Consider the following 23,779-nt stretch of genomic DNA (forward strand, 5'->3'; position numbering starts at 1 on the left):
TGAGACTAGGAATTTCGAACGGTCCTTTTGTATCAGCTGTTAAGAGGAAGATGAAGTGGAATCATCTCCCCATTTTCTTTTAGACTGTCCAACCTTCGCGAGGCTAAGATGGAAGCAGTGTTGCCAGAACTTTTTGGACGAACCGTCTAAATTGGCAAATAAAACCGGCTAAAATGTTTCAACTAAATTTCACATGTTTTATTTACATAAATCACGAGTAAAAAGACTATTTCTTGGAGAGAAGTTACAAATTCGAGCCGGAAAAAATTTTTCCAGCAAGAATTTGCAATTAGGAAAAACATATGATTGTGGCACATGGTTGGATTTTTTGTCGACGATAATTTGAATAAACAAGTTCGTTAAATTTAAAAATTTACAAACTGGAGCGATTTTAAAATGAAAAATGTAAGTTAATACTTGTTTACTTAATTAATTTAGTTAATTCCAATGATTTGAAAGGTATTCGGCAAAAAAAACTGTATTCTTAATCGAAGTGCAATCTCAACCAGAGTCGATATAGTAAACCCGACAAAGAAATTGAAACGTATGTTGAAGAAAGTCGGACTGACAATATATATACACGTAGATCCTGTTTTTTGCCCCTCTAAAAGAATTTTAAAAATTCTATACAAATTTCTTTTGTTTGAAATGCAACCGTGGACACTAGCTGGCAAAAAACTTTCAAATTTGCGTTCGTACAGAAAATTGCATTGAGAGAGAATTTGGGAGCATTTTTTCTTACTATCTGATATTTTGAGTGATAATTCTCGCTGGATTTTCGACGAACAAACCTATTGTCTTCCCTACAAGGCCCTTTCAGACTGACCGATTCTCAATACACTCAAATAGAAACCAATACACACAAAAAACGCTGTAAAAATTCCCCTTCAATTTTATGGCAGTAAAACAACGACCTTAAGTTAACATCAACCGANCCCTTCAATTTTAAGGCAGTAAAACAACGACCTTAAGTTAACATCAACCGAGGCCATATGTTGACAAGGGATGCAAAATCACAGTTACACAAAAGAACTGGTCAGATTTTTCAGAAATCCCTTCAATTCTGATGTAAAATATGATGCCAAAAGACTGCAGATCCCGCATTTTTATGACCTTTCATATGACCGGCAGATGTCTCGTAGGATTCCCAGGGAGTTTTGCTTTACATATGAATTTGTGCTCTTTTATTTTCGTTTTGATTCACTTCAGTGTTTATTATAACAGTAAATGTTCACTTCAGTGTTGGTTCCTTTAATTCAAGTTGGCTTCGGTTTTTGGAATTTAAATAAATGCTCAGCAAAAAAGTTTGTTTAAAAAAATACATATGTGTACATAGTGCTTGAAAATATCAATTTTTCCGTTACCTTAAACCTTTGGGAGTGGGCAAAAATGATGTTTTGTAATTTAGGCAGAATTGAGTATCTGGGAACACAATATCTACATGTAATATTTATTCTGTTTGTTGGCACTATATCCAAACACAAACGAATCTTAAGTGTTTTAACAGTGAAACAATTTCTTATTTTCTAAGTTTGCGAATAAAACTTCACACTTAAAATTAAGACATTAATAACAAACATTTTATGAAGAAAATTCCTTATTCGTTTAAAAAAAGAAGCGAAATCGGTCCAATTTCATACAACCCTGCCTGACTTGAAAATTTTCTCCACGATAAGGCTAGTGGCCATCTCTAACAGATTTTGGGTCGCTTAGTCAAAAATGGAAACATATATACATATTTGAAATTTAAGAAAACAAGGCAAATAGCAAAATCGGCTAAAAACGGCTAATTTTTTTCTGCCAAACGGCTAACAAATCGGCTGCCGGCTAAATCGAAATATCTCCGGCTGTTTGCTATCGCAACCGGCTAAATCTAGCCGGAAAACGGCTAAAATGGCAACACTGGATGGAAGCATTTCGGCTCGCACTTCTGAACAAACACTGAGCTCTCAGGGATCGAAATTAACCGCATTCGAAAATTCATAACCGGCTTGCGGCGTTAACTTTAACCCAATCTAACCTGTACTTCTTTGAGCTATAAAATAGTTGGTCACATTATGTAGGACTGAATCGAAAAAATTACCAAGTTGAAAAATAAGTTACCAAATTACCAAATACGAGTACAAATAAGCAAATGACGTTTGACGAAACTTGATGTTAAGAACATTATAGTTTCAGAATGGGATTTATGTGTATTCGCATGAGTGTACAAATAACGCATAAGTAGATGCAATATATGTTTTAAAGTAATATTTTTATATTAATAATATTACATGTAAATTGAATTTTAATAGTTATTAACTGAGTTGTCAATATACTGTTATTGGTCGTATAAAAAAATAAAACACGGAGAAAAATTGATTCATAATAATAATAGATTGGCGCTTACGTTAGTGTTTGGCCGAGCTTCTCCTCCGATTTGTGGCGTGCGCCTTGATGTCATCACACAAAGGGGAGGGACCAGAGTGTCCAGATCTGGCGATTTAGCGTCAATTTGCCGATTTTTTTTTTGAATATTTGCGCGTAAAAATTTAGGAAATCGCCATTGGCGATTTTTTCCCTTCAAATAAATTTTTTCCAATTATTTATATAATACAAAACTTAGTTTTCAACGATAATTTTAAAGAAGAGTCTAATGAACTGCGTGATACACTCGACTTAAGAAGCATATTAAAAGACTGTCAAAAATTTTTAATCACCCCAATCGAAGAACTTTTGAAACGATTACCTAGTCAATTAAATACTTTAAAAAAAAAGGTTTGATTTTGTCACCAGAAAAGCGTTTGAATCCCAAGACGGCAAGTTTTAGGGACCTGCCAATTCACTATTTGACTTTGAAGGAAAGAAAAGCGGCGGAAACTGAATATTTAAATATTTTAACTTTCCCACGGAATAATGTTTTTCAGAACCATTCCACCCGACTCTGAAGAATTTTGGATAATTGCTTACGAAGTGAAAACCGCAACAGGCAATAAAATGTTTGGAAATATAAGTAAAGTAGCCTTCATATTATTATCCTTGCCGCACTCACATGCCTTGGTGAGCGCGTTTTTTCCGTAACGAATTCAACAAAAAAAGGAAAGCCTTAACTCAATAGTTCGAATAAAGTGTTATATGAAGGCTAATAGTTTCTGCTGCAAAACGTTTCCAATATCAAATAGTATGTTATCAAGGTTGACTAGCTCAATATATGACATGTAATGTAAATGATTCAGACACTGTAGGTGATTTTGAAGAAATTGTGGAAATAGCCTATCTAGCCTTATTATAGGTTTTTATTTTATTTTTAGCGCCGAGCTCTTAAAAGCGGATTGTGCGATTAACCAATTAATATGTGTTATAATAATAAGTTACAAAGTATGCATATTTTTAAAGAAAATTGTTTGTACAACGCTATTATATATAAGTGATTTGTGTTATATATTAATACCCTCTGAAGGTATTATATTCGTTTTTGGTTTTAAAAACTATATTGTAACACTATCTCATTTTTTAAATAAAAAATTTGTTAAATCGATTTCATGAATTTTATTTAAAAAAAAATTGGCGATTTTTTCCGAAATAGCGATTTTTTTTAACAATCTCGACACGCTGGGAGAGACCTACAGTTTTACGCCGACTCCGAACGCCGATTGTATTTTTGTGAGAAGCTGTTTTTCAGGCAGAGAAACATTTCCATTGCCTGCCGAGGGGCGACCGCTGTTAAGAAAAGCATTTTTTGCGATGTTGCTTAGACCAGAGCTTGAACCCAGACCCTGCGGAGTGGAAGCGCCATTTTGAAAAACTGGGATATATAAAAAGGGGAAACAACAACAAAACCTAAAATGAAAAACGGGAAAAATATATAGAATTGCATGGACGAAAAGGGAATAGGCTCGCGCAAAACCTGGCAAACAAAGCAAATGATATTTTTTCTTGCTGTGCAAGAAAGCTTTTTACTGGCGGTGTGAGCAATGTGACCGTGTTGATCCAAGTGGATCAAAAGTGATAAAATTTATCGATGAATTTTGGAGGGACACTTCTTTTAAATTTGTATACTTTTCCCATCGTGTAAAAAAAATTCCTGTAGAAGTCGAAAAACTTGCCCGAGATGTTTACTATTTCTTCGCACATAGTGCTAAAAAGGTGGATGAATTTGCTGAGTTTCAAAACTACCTTGGTGTTAAAAATCATAAAATTTTTCGAGTGTCATACGTTCGCTGGTTATCGCTGAAGCAAGCTCTTGATCGTTTACTGTCACAATAGAGCGCGTTGCAATTATTTTTCCTATCTTGTTTCGATGACAGTGTGAACCAAGCGCGAGCTATTGTCGAAAAAATTGATTCTGCACCAATAAAAATTTATCATTTATTTTATGTCAATCGAATGAACATAAAACTTCAAAGTGAATCATACAGATGCATAAGTTATATAACAATTTCGAAAGTAACTAAAAACTTATATTGTCTTTTTTTGTCAAACTTAACTGTATGCCAAGTAACCCAGCTGATATAGAAGTTTGTAACTCAGATAATCATATATGTACCTGTTAAGGAAGTAAGTACTTGTGCCGCAGGGACGTATGTATCAACAGCACATTTAAGTAAAGTCCAAACTTTAAAAACAAAAAAATATTCAGCAATGTTATATTGAACTTTGTTTGCAAATAAAAAAGAAATTTGATTTTAACAGTGAAATTTTGAAACCCCTTGCATGTATTGGTTCATTGCCATATAAAGAAAGCGCTAATTCGACATTTTTAACAGTTATAAACAATTTTCCTTACTTGTAAAAAAAGCGACAAAGAGAAAATTTGTATACAAAGGCAACTTTTGATATTCGATAATAAAATATGCCTTGTTTATACCGACACATAAAGCGCTTTGACCCAGTTCGCTGTGATTCAAAACGGTGGCATAAACCAACTTTCAATACGCTTAGAAATTCAAAAGTGTGTTGACTCGAATTTGTTTTCAAATCGCTTTTTTATTGCTCACATCGCAGTGTTTCGACTATATGGAGGCAGGTAGAAAAAGTCATGGTGACAGTTGATTAAAAAACCAGTTGGACTTAGAGAGGGAAAAGTAAAAGTCATAAATACCAAATTTTACATTATTTACTCACCCCCCTTCTTCACGAACGATACATTTCCCAAAAAAATACGGGAATGGATGCGATGCCGACTAATCAGTTTAGTTGCCTTCGGCGATTAACCCATTAAAGAAAATATTTCTTTTTCAACTGTAATCAATTACTTAAATGTCGTAGAATATTCAGGTGGAGGTATTTATCATTTATTTGGTACTTTCCTATTTTCTTACCAAAAAATTTACTTTGTAATGTAGATGCTAAAGATTATTAGTAAAAAAAAGTTTGAGTACCGGTCCGTCAGGTCTTGAAATTAGACGAATGTTTTAGAGAATTTTATGCAGTTTTCGAATATATAATTTGATCTTTGCGCGCGCTTTGCAAATACATATATATAATTTTTGATTTTCTTAATTTTTGATAATAATTTCGCGAAAAGAATTTTTCGAACAATGAAAAAATTCTCACCAAATATTGGGAAAAAAGCAAGTATTTACACCTAGGTCATTTTATAGTATAACCTTTGTTTTCTGAGAGTGGAAAACAGGAAACAAAAATTAACCAAAATTCTATCACATTTAATGACTGGGCCCACATTTTTTGTGAGTTTTCGACGTTATACCGATCCAATCTTTCCCATATTTTATATTTAGATTTTTCTAATAAAATATAGCCTACAAACTTAATTTCATCGAAATCGGATGAAATTTAATGTTTCCACCCACAAGATTAGAGGGCGTGGCAATTATTTCATCTGTACAAAATTTCACAATTCTCTATTTCTAAGTAAAACTAGAGCACATGTCAAGTTTCAGTGAAATCGGTGCAGGTGTACAATTATTTCCACCTGCTTCCATATAGTCGAAACACTGTGCATCGGTTAGAAATCAGGTATAACACACATCATTCATTTGACAGGAAGTGAAAAGAGGCTGGTTTGCTTTATACTGCCCGTTTCAAATTTGAATCATTCTTAAAACAAATTTGAATTCTTGTTCGCTTCCATTTCGGTCCACCGCGCATATTAGTTATTCAAGAAATTTCGAATAAAATTACAAATTTTGTTTACTTTTGAATACGGTTTCAGTGTGCGAGTGTGATACCGGTATAAAGGCTTGAAAGAGGTTCTCTCGTAAGTGTAAACAAGGTAATAGATTGCGTTAAAGTAAGCAAGGGGGAGTTAGCAGGCTAAAAAATGCTTTAAATAACTTTTTATATTTCGAACCAGTGTGCGGACTGCAATTTTTGTTTATTGGTAGATAAGCCTTAAAAGTTAGATTCCAAAACAATGTGGTAGATTTACATATACATATTTATGTATGCATTAGGGCGATTTTTTCGAGGGAGATTTTTTCGACTATGCGTGTATAGCACAGAGGGTTTCTATGTGTAATTCTAAGGAAATTTGCCGAAGAAACCATGGGTCTAAAATCAATTTGGAGTTTACCAAATTGCGAAAATAGGTTTCTTAGCATTTTGCTGTAGTGTCGTAAAGTAGTGATTAAATTTTGTATAAAAATATGCTATAAGGAGTTTTTTGGTATGAGGAGTCCATTTGTGCACTTATCTTTTTCTTAAAACTTCCACCAGAGGGTCCAACAGTGAAAATTTTAACATGTTCTTCGAAACCTATTCCCGCAAGTTGGCAAACTCTAAATTGATTCTAGACCCATGGTTTCTTCAGCAAATTTGGTTAGAATTACACGTCGAATCCTCCTATGCTGTACGGGCATAAAGAAAAAAATCCCCTCCCTAGCAGGTATGTATGTAATAAAATATTTACGTTTTTAAGTCTTTTATTAGTCTATAAAGGAGACAATACTTTCACACATACGTACATAAATTACTAATGTAAAGCAGTGACCGCCAAACACTTTCCTGGGAAACGAACTATATTCGGCCTTTCACATGTACACAATCGGCTTCTTACACGTACACAATCTGAGCCAGCGTTGCCATTTTAGCCGTTTTCCGGCTAGATTTAGCCGGTTGCGACAGCAAACAGCCGGAAAAAATTCGATTTAGCCGGCAGCCGATTTGTTAGCCGTTTTGCAAAAAAAAATTAGCCGTTTTTAGCCGATTTTGCTCTTCGTCTTATTTTATTAAAATTCAAATTCACAAGTTTTTATTTTTACAAATTTAGTGCTCCAGAATCTATTAGAAATGGCTAGTCTTATGACAGAAAATTTTCATCTCGGACTGTGTTATATAAAATTGAAAAACAATCAGATAGTGAGTCGATTTCAGTGTTTTTTGTTTTAAGCGAGTGACCCAAATACTGGGACGCGTCATTTTAGCAGATTAAAAAGTTACAAGTTTTGCTGAAATTTTGCAGAATTTTCATAATTTTTACACCAAGTGTGAAATCTGTTTGTAGTATATGTTGTTTGTTAAGTAATGTGCTACATATTCATAAAAAATAATAAATATTAAATAAACTAAAGAAAAATAGGCAAAACTTGCTTCAATTTTGCGTCCCAGTTTATATTTGGGAGCGGGAATTTCCTGCATAAAATTTTTGTTATGAATGTCTTAAATTTAAGTGTGAAGTTTCATTCGCTACACTTAGAAAATAAAAGAGCACGAATTTCGATGTGGAGCAAAACTCTCTGGGAAGACAATACATGGTGCAAACATACTTTTTTAATTTTATAAAATAAAACTGCAGTAGTTTTCATCTTATGTGGATAATTCTTGTGACAAATGCATAGTTTCGTGCTTATATTTTTGTATATATATTTTTAGCAGCACCACATCTTTATCAGAAAAATCCGCGAATCCAAAAATTGGTACTGTTACAAGTTGCAGGCACCATTTTAACCCGACCTCTTTCCTGTTCCACGGATAATGGTACATCTTTCAGAGGTTTAAAGATATTTTGCGTCAGCAATTTGTTATCAACCTACGTACCCTACCTCGGAAAAGCAAAAAACTTTATATTCGAACGTTTGCTCAGGTGTACCGAATTCTGGCAGTTTGGAAACGCGCAACACTTTTAATATTTTCATCCAACTTCACTAACTTCAAATTATCAAATTTTTCTCCTTTTTTAAGAAACAAAAATTTTTCTGCTAGTGAATCTGGTGGCATGATTTTAGTTAAATGTCATAAACTTGTTAAAAGTGAAGTGGTCGGCAACAACAACGAATGTCAATGCCTTCTGCTTTCACAGCTTTACGTGTTCATTTCTCAAAATATTGCCCTCCGACTAAGCAAAAGTGCCATACTTTCAGCTAATATAGCCATTTTGCGGGACAAAAAGCAACCTACTGAAAATGATCCAATATTTATAAGAAGGCAAAATTGTTTAATAGAAAAGAAAACGCCATAAGTTTGTAATTTATCTCTGTTTTTATATTTAAGTAATACAAATATTACTTCTGATGTAAAGCTTAGCTACGTATAACGAGAGTTTCCTTTGTTAAACAAAAATAAAGTGGTGTACAGCTTAGCTACGTATAAATAATCTTTATTAACCAAACAAAATTCAATGGATTGACTAGTCTTTCTACTTGTAGTTTATGTATTTAAAAAAAAATTAATTCTGGTTGAAACATTTTAGCCGTTTTTAGCCGTTTTTTTTTGTCCAATCTAGCCGGTCGCCCTGAAAAGTTCTGGCAACACTGATCCGAACGTCAACAGAAAGGGTAGCAGAGCAACAAATTTTATTTAGTTGCATGCAAACAATAGGCGAAGCAGGTTGGTGACGCATTTCCGTGCATTACCACCAACACATTCTCATTTTTTATTTCATAACTAATACATTCTCATTTTAAGACTTCTCTTTTTGGCGGACACTGATGTAAAGGAAAAACAAACACATACGTATTTCACTGTTACATATATAGGTATGTCAAAAAACCGGTAATGGTTTTGGAGGGCTTTTTTTCTCCTGAAAAGTATTTATGATTAAAATATATTTCATAAATAGCTTAATAAATTTAACTTAGGGTCATTTTAGCGAAGATGATACCACAGGTTATCACAGAGCTATTTTTATCGATTTAGTTTTCACTATTTTCTCTATTTTTACAAGCTTTTATTATTGTTATAAACCAGCGATGGGCAGAGAGAGCTTTTGCTTTGCACGCGCCCATACAAAATATATAGAAAGCTCAAAAGAGCTTTACCCGCGGACAAGGCGGTGCCGTTATAAAACAGTGGTCGGCGGTTCGTACAACAATTGTGGAAGATCACCTCACACGTATTCATAAGCTTTATCGTTTAGTCGTTGGCTAGACAGCACAGTATAGACAGTAGCCAACCTTTCTGGGTTGTTGTTGTAGTAATCGGTGTTGTTGTAGCTATATTCACCCTTGAGGAAGGCACTGGGTTGTGTGTGCTATTTAATGGCCTTCCTCAGACTTTTTCTTAGATTTCAGGGTTGTGTGCTGCATTTTTATTAGATAAATAAATTTAAGGATTTGACAAATCGTGATTTTATTAAAAGAAAATTATAAATGGTGTTGAAAAACCAAACAAACGCTCGTGAGAAAGCTCTATTGTTGTTAAAATTTATACATGGCGATATTGAAGGTAATAACGGGTGATTTTTTTGAGGTTAGGATTTTCATGCATTAGTATTTGACAGATCACGTGGGATTTCAGACATGGTGTCAAAGAGAAAGATGCTCAGTATGCTTTGACATTTCATCATGAATAGACTTACTAACGAGCAACGCTTGCAAATCATTGAATTTTATTACCTAAATCAGTGTTCGGTTCGAAATGTGTTTCGCAAACCCAATTGCTGCGAACGGCGACGAATCGACATTTCACGGTCTTCAGCAACACTCTCAGAAACAGACGCAATATTCTCTTCTGTACGCACTGTACGCATTCGTGTGGTTGGTTTAATGTCCAATAAAGTAAACTGAGTGCGAAACTTGGTCACAATCGCATTAATTGTTTGCTCACTTGGTCGATTATGTAGACCATAAATCGGACGTAAAGCGAACCGAACACTGATTTTGGTAATAAAATTCAATGATTTGCAAGCGTTGCTCGTTAGTAAGTCTATTCATGATGAAATGTCAAAGCATACTGAGCATCTTTCTCTTTGACACCATGTCTGAAATCCCACGTGATCTGTCAAATACTAATGCATGAAAATCCTAACCTCAAAAAAATCACCCGTTACAAGCAATGTATTCATTTGTGGATTTGATGTTACTTAGGAATTTAGGCAACGTGCAAGCTGACAGGTTCTGTTATCAATATAATTGACACAAGCTTTTCCGCATGGTTGCCTTTATATAAATAGAATAAACAAATATTCGCAAATAAATTTGATTTATTTAATAACTGAAAACTAACGTACGCTTTTTGTTCTTTTCCAGACTTCATTTTTATTTTGAATCTTTATTACCGCTAACAACTTTATGTCTATACATATTTACCAGCTGTCAAAATTTTGCGTAGTCACACGAGCTAAGTAAAATTATGGCGTTCGTATTCACAACGAGAAATCTCAAAATTTTTGTTTGATCTTTCCAAATTTTCTCTTTTTTATCAGTCGGCAAAGGTCCTCAGTGGCAGCGTTGAGATAGTAATTCCATGTCAGTTAGTAGAAAAGTTCCATGGTGGAAAAACATTTTATAATGGTGAGAAAATTTCACATTTCTGCTGTGCCAATTCGTATCTTTTTACTGCTGGAAATTTTGGGCACTTGCTCTGGTGCAAAAGAAGTTAGCAATTAAAATGCAGAAATTATACAAAAAAACTTGTATTTACCGACTTTGATTCTTCTAGAACTAAAAGCCATGCATTTATTAGACGTCTTAGTAATAACATTAGAACAAAAAAATACTTCAAAACCGTCAGGTAGGTGTAATTCTTGCTGTTAAATGTTTCACCCGCCCTGCCGCGTTGAAAATTTTCATTCACCTCATAGTTGTCAAAAATTTACAATTCGGAGTACTTTTTTTCAATTGGCACAGGCCCTTTCACAAAAAAGGTTAATAAATGCGTTTTATTTAAATCGTTTATAAAATGAGTAATTTATGTATGTATACCAATTTATGTGGAATTATTCAATAATTTTTGTTTTGCACTATACTTTTTGAAACTATTTGAAGTTAACTGTTTTTTGTTTCTCAAAAGCAACACTGCGTGCTTAGAAGGAGTGAGTACCAATAACTTCATCCCTGGCATATTCATCCCCGAGGAAGGCAGTCGCCAAATTCACCCGAGGTTTTTTACTGGTTATATTGTGCTAGACAGCAACGAATCAACATCATGTCTGGGCTCCGTCTATCCCCCCCATCCAAGGATTTACGAAAAAAAAAACTATACGCAAACGAAAAAATCTCCAAAATTGGACTAGTCCAGGCCTATCTTACGGTCAGTGTTGATTGGACCGGTCCTTTTCCAATGACACGCCAATGCTAAAATGGCAGTTGAAACCATTGGCAGGGGAATTATGAGGGACTAGTGCTGGTAATAATAGGAACTATCTGAGGGCTAACCTAGGGTGAGTCTGGATTGCTGCAGGGATGCTGGGCATACCAGCACAGTCTCATTTTGTCGTGGTGATAGTGCGTCGCGCTCAGTTATGGTTGCCACGTTTTTATAAATGTACTAAAACTGGTATTTTTCGTGCATTTGTCTTTTGCCTTATTTTGCTTGTACGTATTCGGAAATATTGAATCGTGGAAGTTTTTAGTAACTAATACTATTAGTTTATAGAAACTTTTCCATATGGAAAATGTAATATTATTATTTATTGGAACCTAATCTTTGAAATGCTGGCCGGCCAGATGATTTCGTTGTTTAGATTTTATTATTTTCATAGAAATAGGAATTTAGTGCTAAAAATATAATATAACTTATAAATATTGTTCATTAAGTATTTTTGCGTATAAACCAGCATTTAAATTTCTATATCGATTTCTTTAGATAGAAACAAATTATTTTAAAATATGGCATGATATTTGGGCACTTTTTTATAAAAATCATGGAACTTATCACAAAATTATTGAACGTTGGTCAGCAAGCAGCTCATTTTATATTTTTTTTAAATTGTCACGGAATGCAAAATACAGTTTGCTTGTATTAAAAATACGTAGGCATAACCACATAATGGATATTGCGGTTCGTTGAAAGTTCTTTGAACAAATAAACTCTAGTTCTTATATAGGGTCGCACTCTTTTGTGTTTGAATCGTCGCAAATGCATGCAAACACCAATCTAAGAAAAACACACCACTTTTTTCTTTGGGAATTTTTTGTAAATTTTCTACTCAAACTGTGGCAAGCGCGTGCTACAATTACGAAGAAAAACAATCCGCAGCCGAGCATGATGTTACCTTCCCAGCAAGAACGACCTAACGCATTCTCCAATACACTTACAAAATTGTCAATAAAAACCAACACATATAACACGTTATTAATCGCATAATAATATTTGATTGAAAAGAGACAAATACATATAGAATAATTTAATAGCGAATTCCATGTAAAAGAAAGAAAAAACTGCTCACACGTGAAGCGATTATGCGTTAGATTTCTCCAGGAGCCCTATGTAAAATGATGGAAAGTTTTTGAATTTCTCACACAAACTATTTGTAGTACTAGGCGTATATAACGCGTTAGTTAACAGATAGGGTTCTTACTGGGTTGGTGAAATCTGCAAGCAGACTGAATCGAAATTCGCTGCTTTGCTTCTGTGTACGTATGCGAATTGCGACGCTGGCGTTGCTCGCGAGCAAAAATTGCCCAGCTCTAGGGTAGACTATACTCCAAAGAGACAAAAATTGCCGGCACAAATAAGAGTAAGTATATTTTGAGTGTGTTCTTGTTTTGGTGGAAATTACTCTTAGTAATTTTTAGAATTAGTGTAAGTACTCAATTGCACTAATTGTTATGGACCATGAATAAGGTCGGTGTTATGCAGACAAACTTTTGTTTGCCAAATTAAATGGCGGCTGCTTAGTTTGCTCGGAGGTGGTTATGTCGAGTTTGGCACAGGGTTGCACGTTCATTATGGTTTTCATGGCTATTGCCAACACGAAATGAGAATTTCAGATGTACATAACGCGCAAAATTTAAAATTTTTGTATATGACAACACCGAATTTGCTGCAGTTTGACCAAACAAAATTAGTTTGCTGTGAGAGTCGCCAAACTCGCTCTCTCCGAGTTTGCTGCAACAACAATTGCACGCAGTTTGCCAAACAAAATGTCTGCATAACACCGACCTAAGTACACTAATTTTATTAGTACTCAAAGCCGGTATCTCATTCGAAACAGCGTTTCCTACAGCGACGATAGCGCTTGAATTCTGTTGTGAAGCAAAATGTATAAACCAAATGAAGTGGTAAAGTAACGTAGCGGCAAAGCGGTAGCAAGCACAGCGAGTGCACTAGAACATTTGTTTATACATATGTATAACAACTCATTAACAAGCACTCCCGCCGCTAAAGAAGTTTTCACTTTAAAAAACGTAGTACTTATAATATGTGCATAACGAGCAGGCATACATCAAATCAACCTTCGCGGAAGCGACGGAAAGCCTAAGTATAGAGCGTAGTGCGAGATCGGTAGGGACACGATATCGAACCGAAAGTAGCGATATAGTACTCATCTAAAGTATCGCTGTAAAAGTATCGGGTACCCATTAATATCGTAATAAAAAGACTCGATATTCCAGATAGTGACGCGTATAATTGTGAAATCTTTGTAAAAAAAAATAATCGTATAGTGCGAGATTTGTTAGTATTTCTATATATAAGAAACATATATAAGATGCCTAAACCACCAAAAATTTAAAAAGAAGAAGCTATTGCCGTAGTTAGGCAATTTCTTCTTTTCTTACCGATAACTTTCCTGGGCCCACAACTGATGTTTGGACGGAAATGAGTAAGATTTTCGACGGTGTTTGGAATGCACGTGATTGTTATCGCGAAGTGACGGTGGATCGGCGAAAAATATTATCTATAGCTAGAGACTTGGAAAACATATCGCTCGAGGTATCGTTGAGTGGTGAAGTTGCGTTTGCTTCATTCAACGACTCGCGAAATAATAGCGCAATAACGAATACTGTTGAAGAATTGAGCGATTGGGAAGCTGATGGATTGGAGACTTATCACTTGCGAGTATCGGAAAATTTATGGAATGAACTTCGTGGAGCTGAGCGAGTTCAGTACGGAAATAGAAATTATTCAATTCTTCGCCGAGGTGGTTGGACAGATACACTAGCCGAGGCATTTTTTGCTCTCACATAGATCCCTTGTGCTTTCTATTCAACAATGCTAAATTGTACGAGCAAGAAAGTAGCATTCACGATTTGACGGTTTCGGGAAATTGTAAAAGCTAAAGTTGCGGAAACGTATTCAGAGCTTATGGACAAGAAGCCCGAAAAATTTCCATTTACCCTTCGCGTACGAACACATGATACTTTTTTAAAATTAGGAGAACACGAAGACGTGCGAAGGCCTACGCGACATTTGAAACGTTTGAAAATTGGAGAAGAAGGCTTCAATGAAGGTGCTGGGAATTACCGCAAACGTGAAGCTGCTTCCTACGCATCGACATGTACTCGTCTACTAGCACATCTTCCCAAATTGAGCGTTATACGGCAGTGCAAAAGCGATTACCTGCGACAGAAATATGGTGTAAAGCCCACGGATAATCAAGACGTGGTATTAACTATCGAGAGAATGCGTCATGATCCTGAATACCCGAAATTTATTCATGATGTGCAACGTGAACCGTTTTTTGTAGCGTATAGTACACCCGAGCAGTTACATTGCTACAAAAGGTTTAGTAAATTATGTCGTGATTCGTGCAATATTTCTATTGATGGTACTGGCTGTATAGTAAAGTCAGTCGTTAATCCCATAAGTGGTGTGAGACCGGGACAAATTTTTTTGTACGCCATTGTTATTAATTACCTGGAAATCATTCTGCCAGTTCACCAAGCTCTACTTGAGAGCCAAAGCACCGATGTGTTATTATCGTGGATAAAAAAGTGGCTAACGCTTCTTAAGGCTCCAAAGCCTCTGAGAACTCGCAGTGATTGCTCCCGGGCTTTGCTGAACGCGATGTCATTGGGTTTTAATTAGAGATGGACACGGGACTAAATATTTAATCCCGATCCCGCCGATCCCGAAATTCGATTTTTATGTGCCGAACCCGCCCATCCCGACGTTTTTCAGAACTGTACCGCGGGTCCCGATATCTATCTCTAAAGCAGGCTACAAACGGGCAACAAATTAAAAACGATCGGTTGAGATTTCAACGTGTGCTGCGAGGTTTGCAAGCCGATCGAAGGTTGACAGAAATGTTCATGTCTTTCAAATTAATTTTAAATAATAAAAATAATAATGAAAGATCTGGCATCTTTCGATTATTTCGTTTTCGTCTCATAGTGCATATTTCAAACATCGTTTTTAAGAAAGATTTTGGGAGTTTGCGTGGGGTGCGGTTTTATCGGGAGTTTCGGGATTATTTTTAGAGATCTTCCCAATACCGCCCATCCCGAACAATTTTAAATCGGTACCGTGGGCCCCGCGGGTCCCGCTATCCCGCGCCCATCTCTAGTTTTAATGATCAAACTATTAAAACGTACATCGATACGATGTTTTTAAGAGCAGCGAAAAGTCCTCTGGATAAAGCAAGACCACCCATATATACATTCGTTCAATTAGACGTGGCCCATTTTATGAAAAAAAAAATATGTCGGTGGGATTGCGTGAAAAATATTGCACTCAGAAAAGTTCGGCGCTTCTATTTACTATGCGTAGCACTTCTCATTGATTGCCAATATTTGAGTCAATTTGAAGAACTACTACAATTAATTATAACAATGTCTCTACATGAATATCAAGACTCGATAACTGAATGTTATCAAAGAGCAATAGAGTCGCAAACAAATTAGAAAGCATGATCGCGTGTAGAAAAAACCTAGAGAACATCGTAAGCCCTGAAGACAGCGACGCAAACGATGATGTGCTGAAAAAGGAAGAAACTCCAGAAGACTCGAGTAATGATTGTTTGACTTATTTCCCGGTTAAAGAATGGATCACCAGTATACGAGAAAAGAGCGAATCAGTTGTCACGAAAGGTCTGGTAAGTAATGCCTTCTATGCATTTTTCTCTATGTTTCCGCTCTGGTCAGCGGCTTGTTTACCGTCGAAAGAAGAACATGCAACGACGGCTTTTTCAGAAGCCTATTTCAACGAAACAAAACATCGCGTTGTTGGCCGATCTCATGGTCGTTCTCGGGTTGATCTTTTTCTCAAGATGGAACACAAATCTGTCATGGAATTACCGTGACATTTCAGGATAAATGGGGAAGAGACAGAGCTCAAAAGTATCAAGATACTAAAATAAAAATGAACACTGAACCTACAGCTACTTCCGAACTTATACTTCCTGAAGCTCTACTACCGTCGTCGAAAAAAGATGTTCCCCCAGCCCAAATCCTGACAAATTTGGGTTGATGTTTGATCGGGACAAAATTTCAATTGATAATTGGCGTAACAAAGGGAAGATGCAAGCCAATGATTTGGATATTTCGTTACATGACAGTATGTCGGCGTCGGAAGAATGCGAAAATTCCTCTACAGAACCCATTTTATTCCAATCATCCGGCATTTCTGAAAATACAATAAAAAAAGAACCACCACAATCTCGAGAATCAATGAAAACCCAGTTGATACCTGTGACAATAAACAAATAATCCTCGAAGAAAATAACTTACTTTACTCCTCAGCCAGACATAGCGTACGAAAATTTACACTTGGGTGCCAAAAAAAAGCTGTTCTTTTATTGAATGGAAATATTCGGCCCGCTATGGATTCATTATTTGGTACTTAACACTTGCCCTTTTGACACAATCATACAAATATTGGCAGCAAGTCGCATGGATAATTTGGCGTATGAATCTTTCATTGATGTGTCTTCGTCTTTTTCTCCTGCAATGAAATTTATCTAATATTTCATGAAGAAAGGTGTCTGTGTAGATACATATCGTGAACGAACGAGATTGATAATTAATACATTTCCGGATAAAATAAAATTGCCCGACAATAACGCGAAGGCTGACAAATTTTATCCTCATACGGTTGATATGTACACAGGGACTGCTGATGTCTGGACAAAGTGTTTTGAGTCCACACCAACTGGCTACAATAGCTACAATTGCGAAAAATGTGGGCTGTACTCAACTCCTCAAAGCTGGATTTAAAAGTGATCTGGAAGCATGGCTTTAATCATTTACAAGATGCCATACCATCCGGTTGGAAATCAACCCAATGCATAAAGTGTCACTCTCAGTGCACCCTCGAGCAGATATATAAAAATCATCTCTTCATCGAAGCAGACGCTCGATCGGGACCAAGTGACAAGCCAGCGAAACACATGTTAGGCGACTTCCCGACAACAATCACACTCAATTGTTCTATATACAGGTAAGCAGAATACCTGAAACGAATGTACCAGGTACTTATATAAATTATTAGCGATTCATAACGCCCAACTTACCAGGTTGCGAGGAGTAATTGGCCATCAACCAGGCAGTGTGAAAAATTCGCATTTTATAGCATACTGTCAAAGGTCTCGTTTGGAGGAATACAACGATATATATCATCTTCAATCACCATGGTCCAACCATCTAAGCAAATCATCCCGAACGCAGCTATCTACATTCGAGATGATAGGTAAGTCGTATACTGATTATAAATCAAGAGATGCATCTGTGGTCATAAGCAATAATCGCCTAAGTCGAAATCGAAACTTGAATTCGATAAAAAGCGCTTTAAAGATTTGGGTTGTAATGTTAACCTTATTGGCAAACCAAAAGACTTTCATTTATAACTTTTTAAATAGAATAGGTAACGAGATGGGAGTTTCACGTAGACATGGAATAGTAGTTGCAGAAAACGATAGCATATATAACTCAATTCTTTCTTAAGTCGACTTAGGTGGTTATTGCTTACGACCACAGACATATAACAACAAACCTGTTGGTTCCTTTTAGTTATTTACATTTCCTTATGGTCTGATTATGCATACTTCGCATAACTTCGCACAACTTCGCATAAACTTCAAACTGTAATTTCGTATGTACTTTGTATCTAATTTGTATGTATTCCATTACCCAGAAAGTAGCAGAACTTTTAAAAACTTAGCGATGTGTTGAGTTTAGATTTTGCTTCACATTTTCTTAAGTTACATTTTTATTGCACTGGTACAAATGGTTGTGCGAAGTTATGCGAAGTATGTATAATCAGACCCTTACTCTATACTCGTATATATATATTTCTCAACAGCAACTCTACTCACTCCAAATACAGTCACGATGATGGCGAAGATAAACCATAGACCCAGAATAATAATTATTTCATGGTCAAAGGCCATCAACATTTTCACAAGAATTATAAAAGTTTTTTGATAATAATTGTGTTGGAAAATTTTTTAAAGTCGTCAACAACTATTATTTTGAGACTTATATTAGTCTTATTAGTCTTTTCATAATAATTATCAGCGAGATAAATATGTTTGTCTTGGAAGATTTTTATTTATTTAAATTTTTATGGAACACCCATATGTAATAACTTTTTAGCAAATATGGATATGTTTGAACGTTTTTGATTTTTCTTTTTCATATAAAAACCAATACATACATATTCGTATGTATGCCTCTGTTGTAAAAAGATGTAACTGATTTTTTATTTTAACATAAATGAATAAATATGTAGTAAAGGCTACTACTTTCCACTTATTCCGCTTAAATTTTCCGCGATTAAAAAATATATGGATTCCTTTCAACCACGAAATTCATTTGTTTACTTAAGTTGTTTTGCATCGAGCTTTTTCCAACTTAAGTTACTTTATCAGATATGTATACGCTAACGTATTATTAAATGTGTATAAATTTAACTATTGTCCGTTGTTTTATTACTAATGAAATAGTTTACACTTTATATAAAAAGAAAATATTTAAAACCCGTTTATTTATTATTTATTAAATGGTGTGAGAGCTTCTCAAACAATATTGATGAAATTTTTTTCGAGTTAAGTTGTAGCAAAGTAATGAATATATAACTCCGGAGACAAATTCTTTTGTTTGTTTAATGTTTATTATTTTTTCATAAAAGCCTAGCTCATTATATAACTAACACAATATAAATCCACATTTCAAATTTTGTGAAAAATTATAAAAAATCTGCAAAGATTCAGCTAGATTTTCAAGTTTTTATTCAGAATTTTTAGAATATTTTGAGTATGCAGTTTGATAGCCCATTAAATTCCAAGGTAATAATGTGCAAGTCTTAAGTGCTTTTGCGAGCGTGCTTGTTGCAATAGATCAGCTCTGCCTGATTTGGCTTTTAATATGCAATTTCAAAAATTGTAATAAGCCTTATAACCTCAAGTGTTTATGCAACCAGCCTTTAAACGCGGTATCCTTAGTCCAGGAGTAAATATCTTTTGAGGCACCTGCTGCAAAAAACAAAGCTTGTAAAGATTTATTAAGAAAATATTTGAAAATCAGTTCTACTTACAAGATTTAGTAACAAATTTGCCGAAAGTGTGATCGTATTTAAGTACTTACTCTACAAGCAAATGCTACGCTATAAATTGAATATATTGTGCATAGAGAAAGATTACTGGGAAGTTAAAAAACATAATTTTTACACAAAAAACGTCCAAACCTCAACAGGATACAAAAAACGTCCAAATAACGTTAAAAACGGGAACCTGGCAACGCTGCTTGTATGCAAAAATGCCTTGTGAGAAATATTACATGCTTGAGAATGCTTTTGGTGATATGCAATGCCTTTTGTGTAAAGTCATTTAAAAAAAATAGAATATGCTATTCAAAGACATTTTGATTCCTTTGATAAGGAAACATTTTGATGAAGAAGAAATACAACGACTTTTTAATGAAAAAAAGTTATTTTTTTTCAAAGAATTAAAGAGTGGTTGTTAAAGGGAATATGTATGCAATTAAAAGACATTTTCAATCATTTTATAATGATATGGAAAATTTTGATAAACATGAATTTAAAATTTGTTATTTAAATTTTTAATATTTAACGTAAGCGAAATTTTTTTCAAAATGTTCTTTTTGATGCAGAAATATTCCTAGGGCATTTAGATGCATTTCTGCATCAAAAAGAAAATTTTGTCGCTTACGTTATTTTGGCGGTTAGGACTCGATATGTACGTAATGTATATTAAAATGTCATTTCGACAGAGCACATTTAAAATTCATTGTAAACTGGTCGTTAATATAAAAATCATTTTATACATACACTTGTGATCAGCCATCAACATTTTGATCGATTTTGGCTGTTTCTCTTTCGTTTATTTAATGTTTATTATTTTTCCATAAAAGCCAAGCTCATTAACAAACAAAATATAAATCCACAAAAATTGTGCAAAAATTATAAACAATCTGCAAATTTTCAGCTAGATTTTCAACTTTTTATTCAGAGTTTTTAGAATTTTTTTTTGAGTATGCAGTTTGATAGCCCAATAAATTTCAGGGCAATAATGTGCAAGTTTAAAGGGGTTAAATAATCGCGTTGATTTTTAATCATTTTTTTTTTCTTGTAGACATTTGGTAAGGGGCTCGGTTGTCGAAAATGCTAAACTACGTTCTGCTAAGAAGGAGCATAGCAATAGGTCCATTCAATATAGAAAAAATTGTTACGAATTGTTGCTAGTACTTGCAAGTTTTTACTGAGAATGCATTCAATAACCCAAAATATTTGCAAGAGGGAGCGAATTCGAGAGCGTAACAACCCGAGAGAGCTGCAAATTCTTGCAACTAAAAAATTTACTAGCAGGAATATTCAGGAGTCAAAAAGTAAGGGTATGTTTCAAATTCAAATGTAAACAAACTGTTTAAGAGGACGATTTGATGAAACATAATTAGTGAAATGAAAATATGGATGAAAAATTGAAATCTATTGTATATTCTTTTATTTTTATGACGATGGGAACTATTCCCAATTAAAAAGAAAATTGCGCGCCAAAACTTAACCGTCAGAAAGTGTCAAAATGGCTTAAGTTGCAAGTTTTTGCTAGTTTTGCGTTCAATAACTTTTTCTGAAAATTTTCTCTTGCTCTCAATTTTACACTCTATTTTTCTTTTACGCTATTTCAGTCTTTTTTGTGTTCATTACATTTTCAATGAAGTCTTAAAAAAGTCGCCTACTTTTTTCTGACGTTTTATGCTGCACAGCTTTTTTGATCCTTTTGCGAGTGTGCCTGCTGCAATAGATCGGCTCTTCCTGAATTGGCTTTTAATGTGCAATTGCAAACATTACAGCAAGCCTCGTAGCCTCAACTGTTTACACAACTAGCCTTTGAACACGGGATCCTTAGTCCAAGAATCCAGAAAAAATCTTTTGAAGCAGCTGCAGCAAAACACAAAGACTGTAAAGATTTATTAAGAAAATAATTCAAAATCAGTTCTACTTATAAGATTTAGTAACAAAGAAAAATTACTGGGAAGTTAAAAAACGTAATTTTTTACACAAAAAACGTCCTAACGTCAACAGGGTACAAAAAACGTCCAAATGACGTTAAAAACGGCAACCTGGCAACGCTGACTACNTCTGCAAATTTTCAGCTAGATTTTCAACTTTTTATTCAGAGTTTTTAGAATTTTTTTTTGAGTATGCAGTTTGATAGCCCAATAAATTTCAGGGCAATAATGTGCAAGTTTAAAGGGGTTAAATAATCGCGTTGATTTTTAATCATTTTTTTTTTCTTGTAGACATTTGGTAAGGGGCTCGGTTGTCGAAAATGCTAAACTACGTTCTGCTAAGAAGGAGCATAGCAATAGGTCCATTCAATATAGAAAAAATTGTTACGAATTGTTGCTAGTACTTGCAAGTTTTTACTGAGAATGCATTCAATAACCCAAAATATTTGCAAGAGGGAGCGAATTCGAGAGCGTAACAACCCGAGAGAGCTGCAAATTCTTGCAACTAAAAAATTTACTAGCAGGAATATTCAGGAGTCAAAAAGTAAGGGTATGTTTCAAATTCAAATGTAAACAAACTGTTTAAGAGGACGATTTGATGAAACATAATTAGTGAAATGAAAATATGGATGAAAAATTGAAATCTATTGTATATTCTTTTATTTTTATGACGATGGGAACTATTCCCAATTAAAAAGAAAATTGCGCGCCAAAACTTAACCGTCAGAAAGTGTCAAAATGGCTTAAGTTGCAAGTTTTTGCTAGTTTTGCGTTCAATAACTTTTTCTGAAAATTTTCTCTTGCTCTCAATTTTACACTCTATTTTTCTTTTACGCTATTTCAGTCTTTTTTGTGTTCATTACATTTTCAATGAAGTCTTAAAAAAGTCGCCTACTTTTTTCTGACGTTTTATGCTGCACAGCTTTTTTGATCCTTTTGCGAGTGTGCCTGCTGCAATAGATCGGCTCTTCCTGAATTGGCTTTTAATGTGCAATTGCAAACATTACAGCAAGCCTCGTAGCCTCAACTGTTTACACAACTAGCCTTTGAACACGGGATCCTTAGTCCAAGAATCCAGAAAAAATCTTTTGAAGCAGCTGCAGCAAAACACAAAGACTGTAAAGATTTATTAAGAAAATAATTCAAAATCAGTTCTACTTATAAGATTTAGTAACAAAGAAAAACTACTGGGAAGTTAAAAAACGTAATTTTTTACACAAAAAACGTCCTAACGTCAACAGGGTACAAAAAACGTCCAAATGACGTTAAAAACGGCAACCTGGCAACGCTGACTACATAGACTGCATCACTCCCCATACAAAAAAAAATCTGTACTATTTTTCCATTGGAATTATAAGATATATTATATTTTAAGACATCCACCAAAATATTTCGGAAAAATATTAAGATTTAAGTGAGCTGGACCGATTTGAAAATACCTCCAAACATTGAGTTTTTTATGAATAAAAATAGTTTCTTAAAGTTTTTTATTTTAAATCCCCTCAAATGACAAAACAGTTTAAGCTTAAAAAATTTTCATAAAAATATTAAAAAAAAATAAAAAAAATTTTTAACGGAATCGTAGTGATGAGACTTTTGATGCTGTTTTTTAACTTTTTTCAAAGATTGGTTTAAGAAAAACTTGAATAACTGCACCTAAACTCTTCCGATTTAGACTTAAGAGCCGTCATTGGAAAGGTATTTTCTCACCCTTTCCATTTCTTTGCTAATAAACTCATTCAAAGGATGAAAGGGAAAGGTAGGATGAACGAACGTCATTCAAAGTTGAATTAAGATGTGTTGGTATTTGAAAAAAAAAAACTGGGACACGAATGACTTTTCTTTGGACAGAAATACAGTGTGAAAATACCTTTCTACTGAGATCCCATAAGTCTAAGTCACTGATGGGCACCGCCTTGCCTGCGGGTAAAGCTCTTTTAAACTTTTTGTATAGGCGCGTATAAAGTAAAAGCTCTCTGCGCATCACTGGTGTAAATCATAATAGTTTCGGCCCAGTTATTCAAGTTTTTCGTAAATCAATCTTTGAAAAAAGTATAACACAGCATCAAAAATCTCATTCTTACGATTGCGTTGAAAAGATTTTTAAATATTTTTATGCAGGTTTTTTAAGCTTAATGACAAATTATCTGAGGGGACTCTTTTCAAAAAGTTCTTTAAGAAACTATTTTTATTCATAAAAAACTCCATTTTTGGAGGTATTTTCAAATCGGTCCAGCTCGCTTAAATCTTAATATTTTTCCGAAATATTTTGG

The 23,779-nt window shown here is 34.6% G+C and overlaps 1 protein-coding gene across 1 annotated transcript in view; it reads left to right on the forward strand.

The window, feature by feature from the left end:
• The first annotated feature begins 17,141 nt into the window (after positions 1-17,141).
• vri (nuclear factor interleukin-3-regulated vrille) overlaps positions 17,142-23,779 on the forward strand; it is a 243,224-nt gene continuing 236,586 nt past the window's right edge. The window contains exons 1-2 of the mRNA XM_017609108.1: positions 17,142-17,478; positions 17,555-17,727. Of these exons, the coding sequence (XP_017464597.1) occupies positions 17,219-17,478; positions 17,555-17,727 (433 nt within the window). The 5' untranslated portion in view covers positions 17,142-17,218. The remainder of the gene's footprint in view (positions 17,479-17,554; positions 17,728-23,779) is intronic.

The sequence above is a fragment of the Rhagoletis zephyria genome, unplaced genomic scaffold, assembly GCF_001687245.7.
Source record: "Rhagoletis zephyria isolate East Lansing unplaced genomic scaffold, Rhagoletis_zephyria_1.1 Rzeph_scaffold_00190, whole genome shotgun sequence".
Lineage (NCBI taxonomy): Eukaryota > Metazoa > Arthropoda > Insecta > Diptera > Tephritidae > Rhagoletis > Rhagoletis zephyria.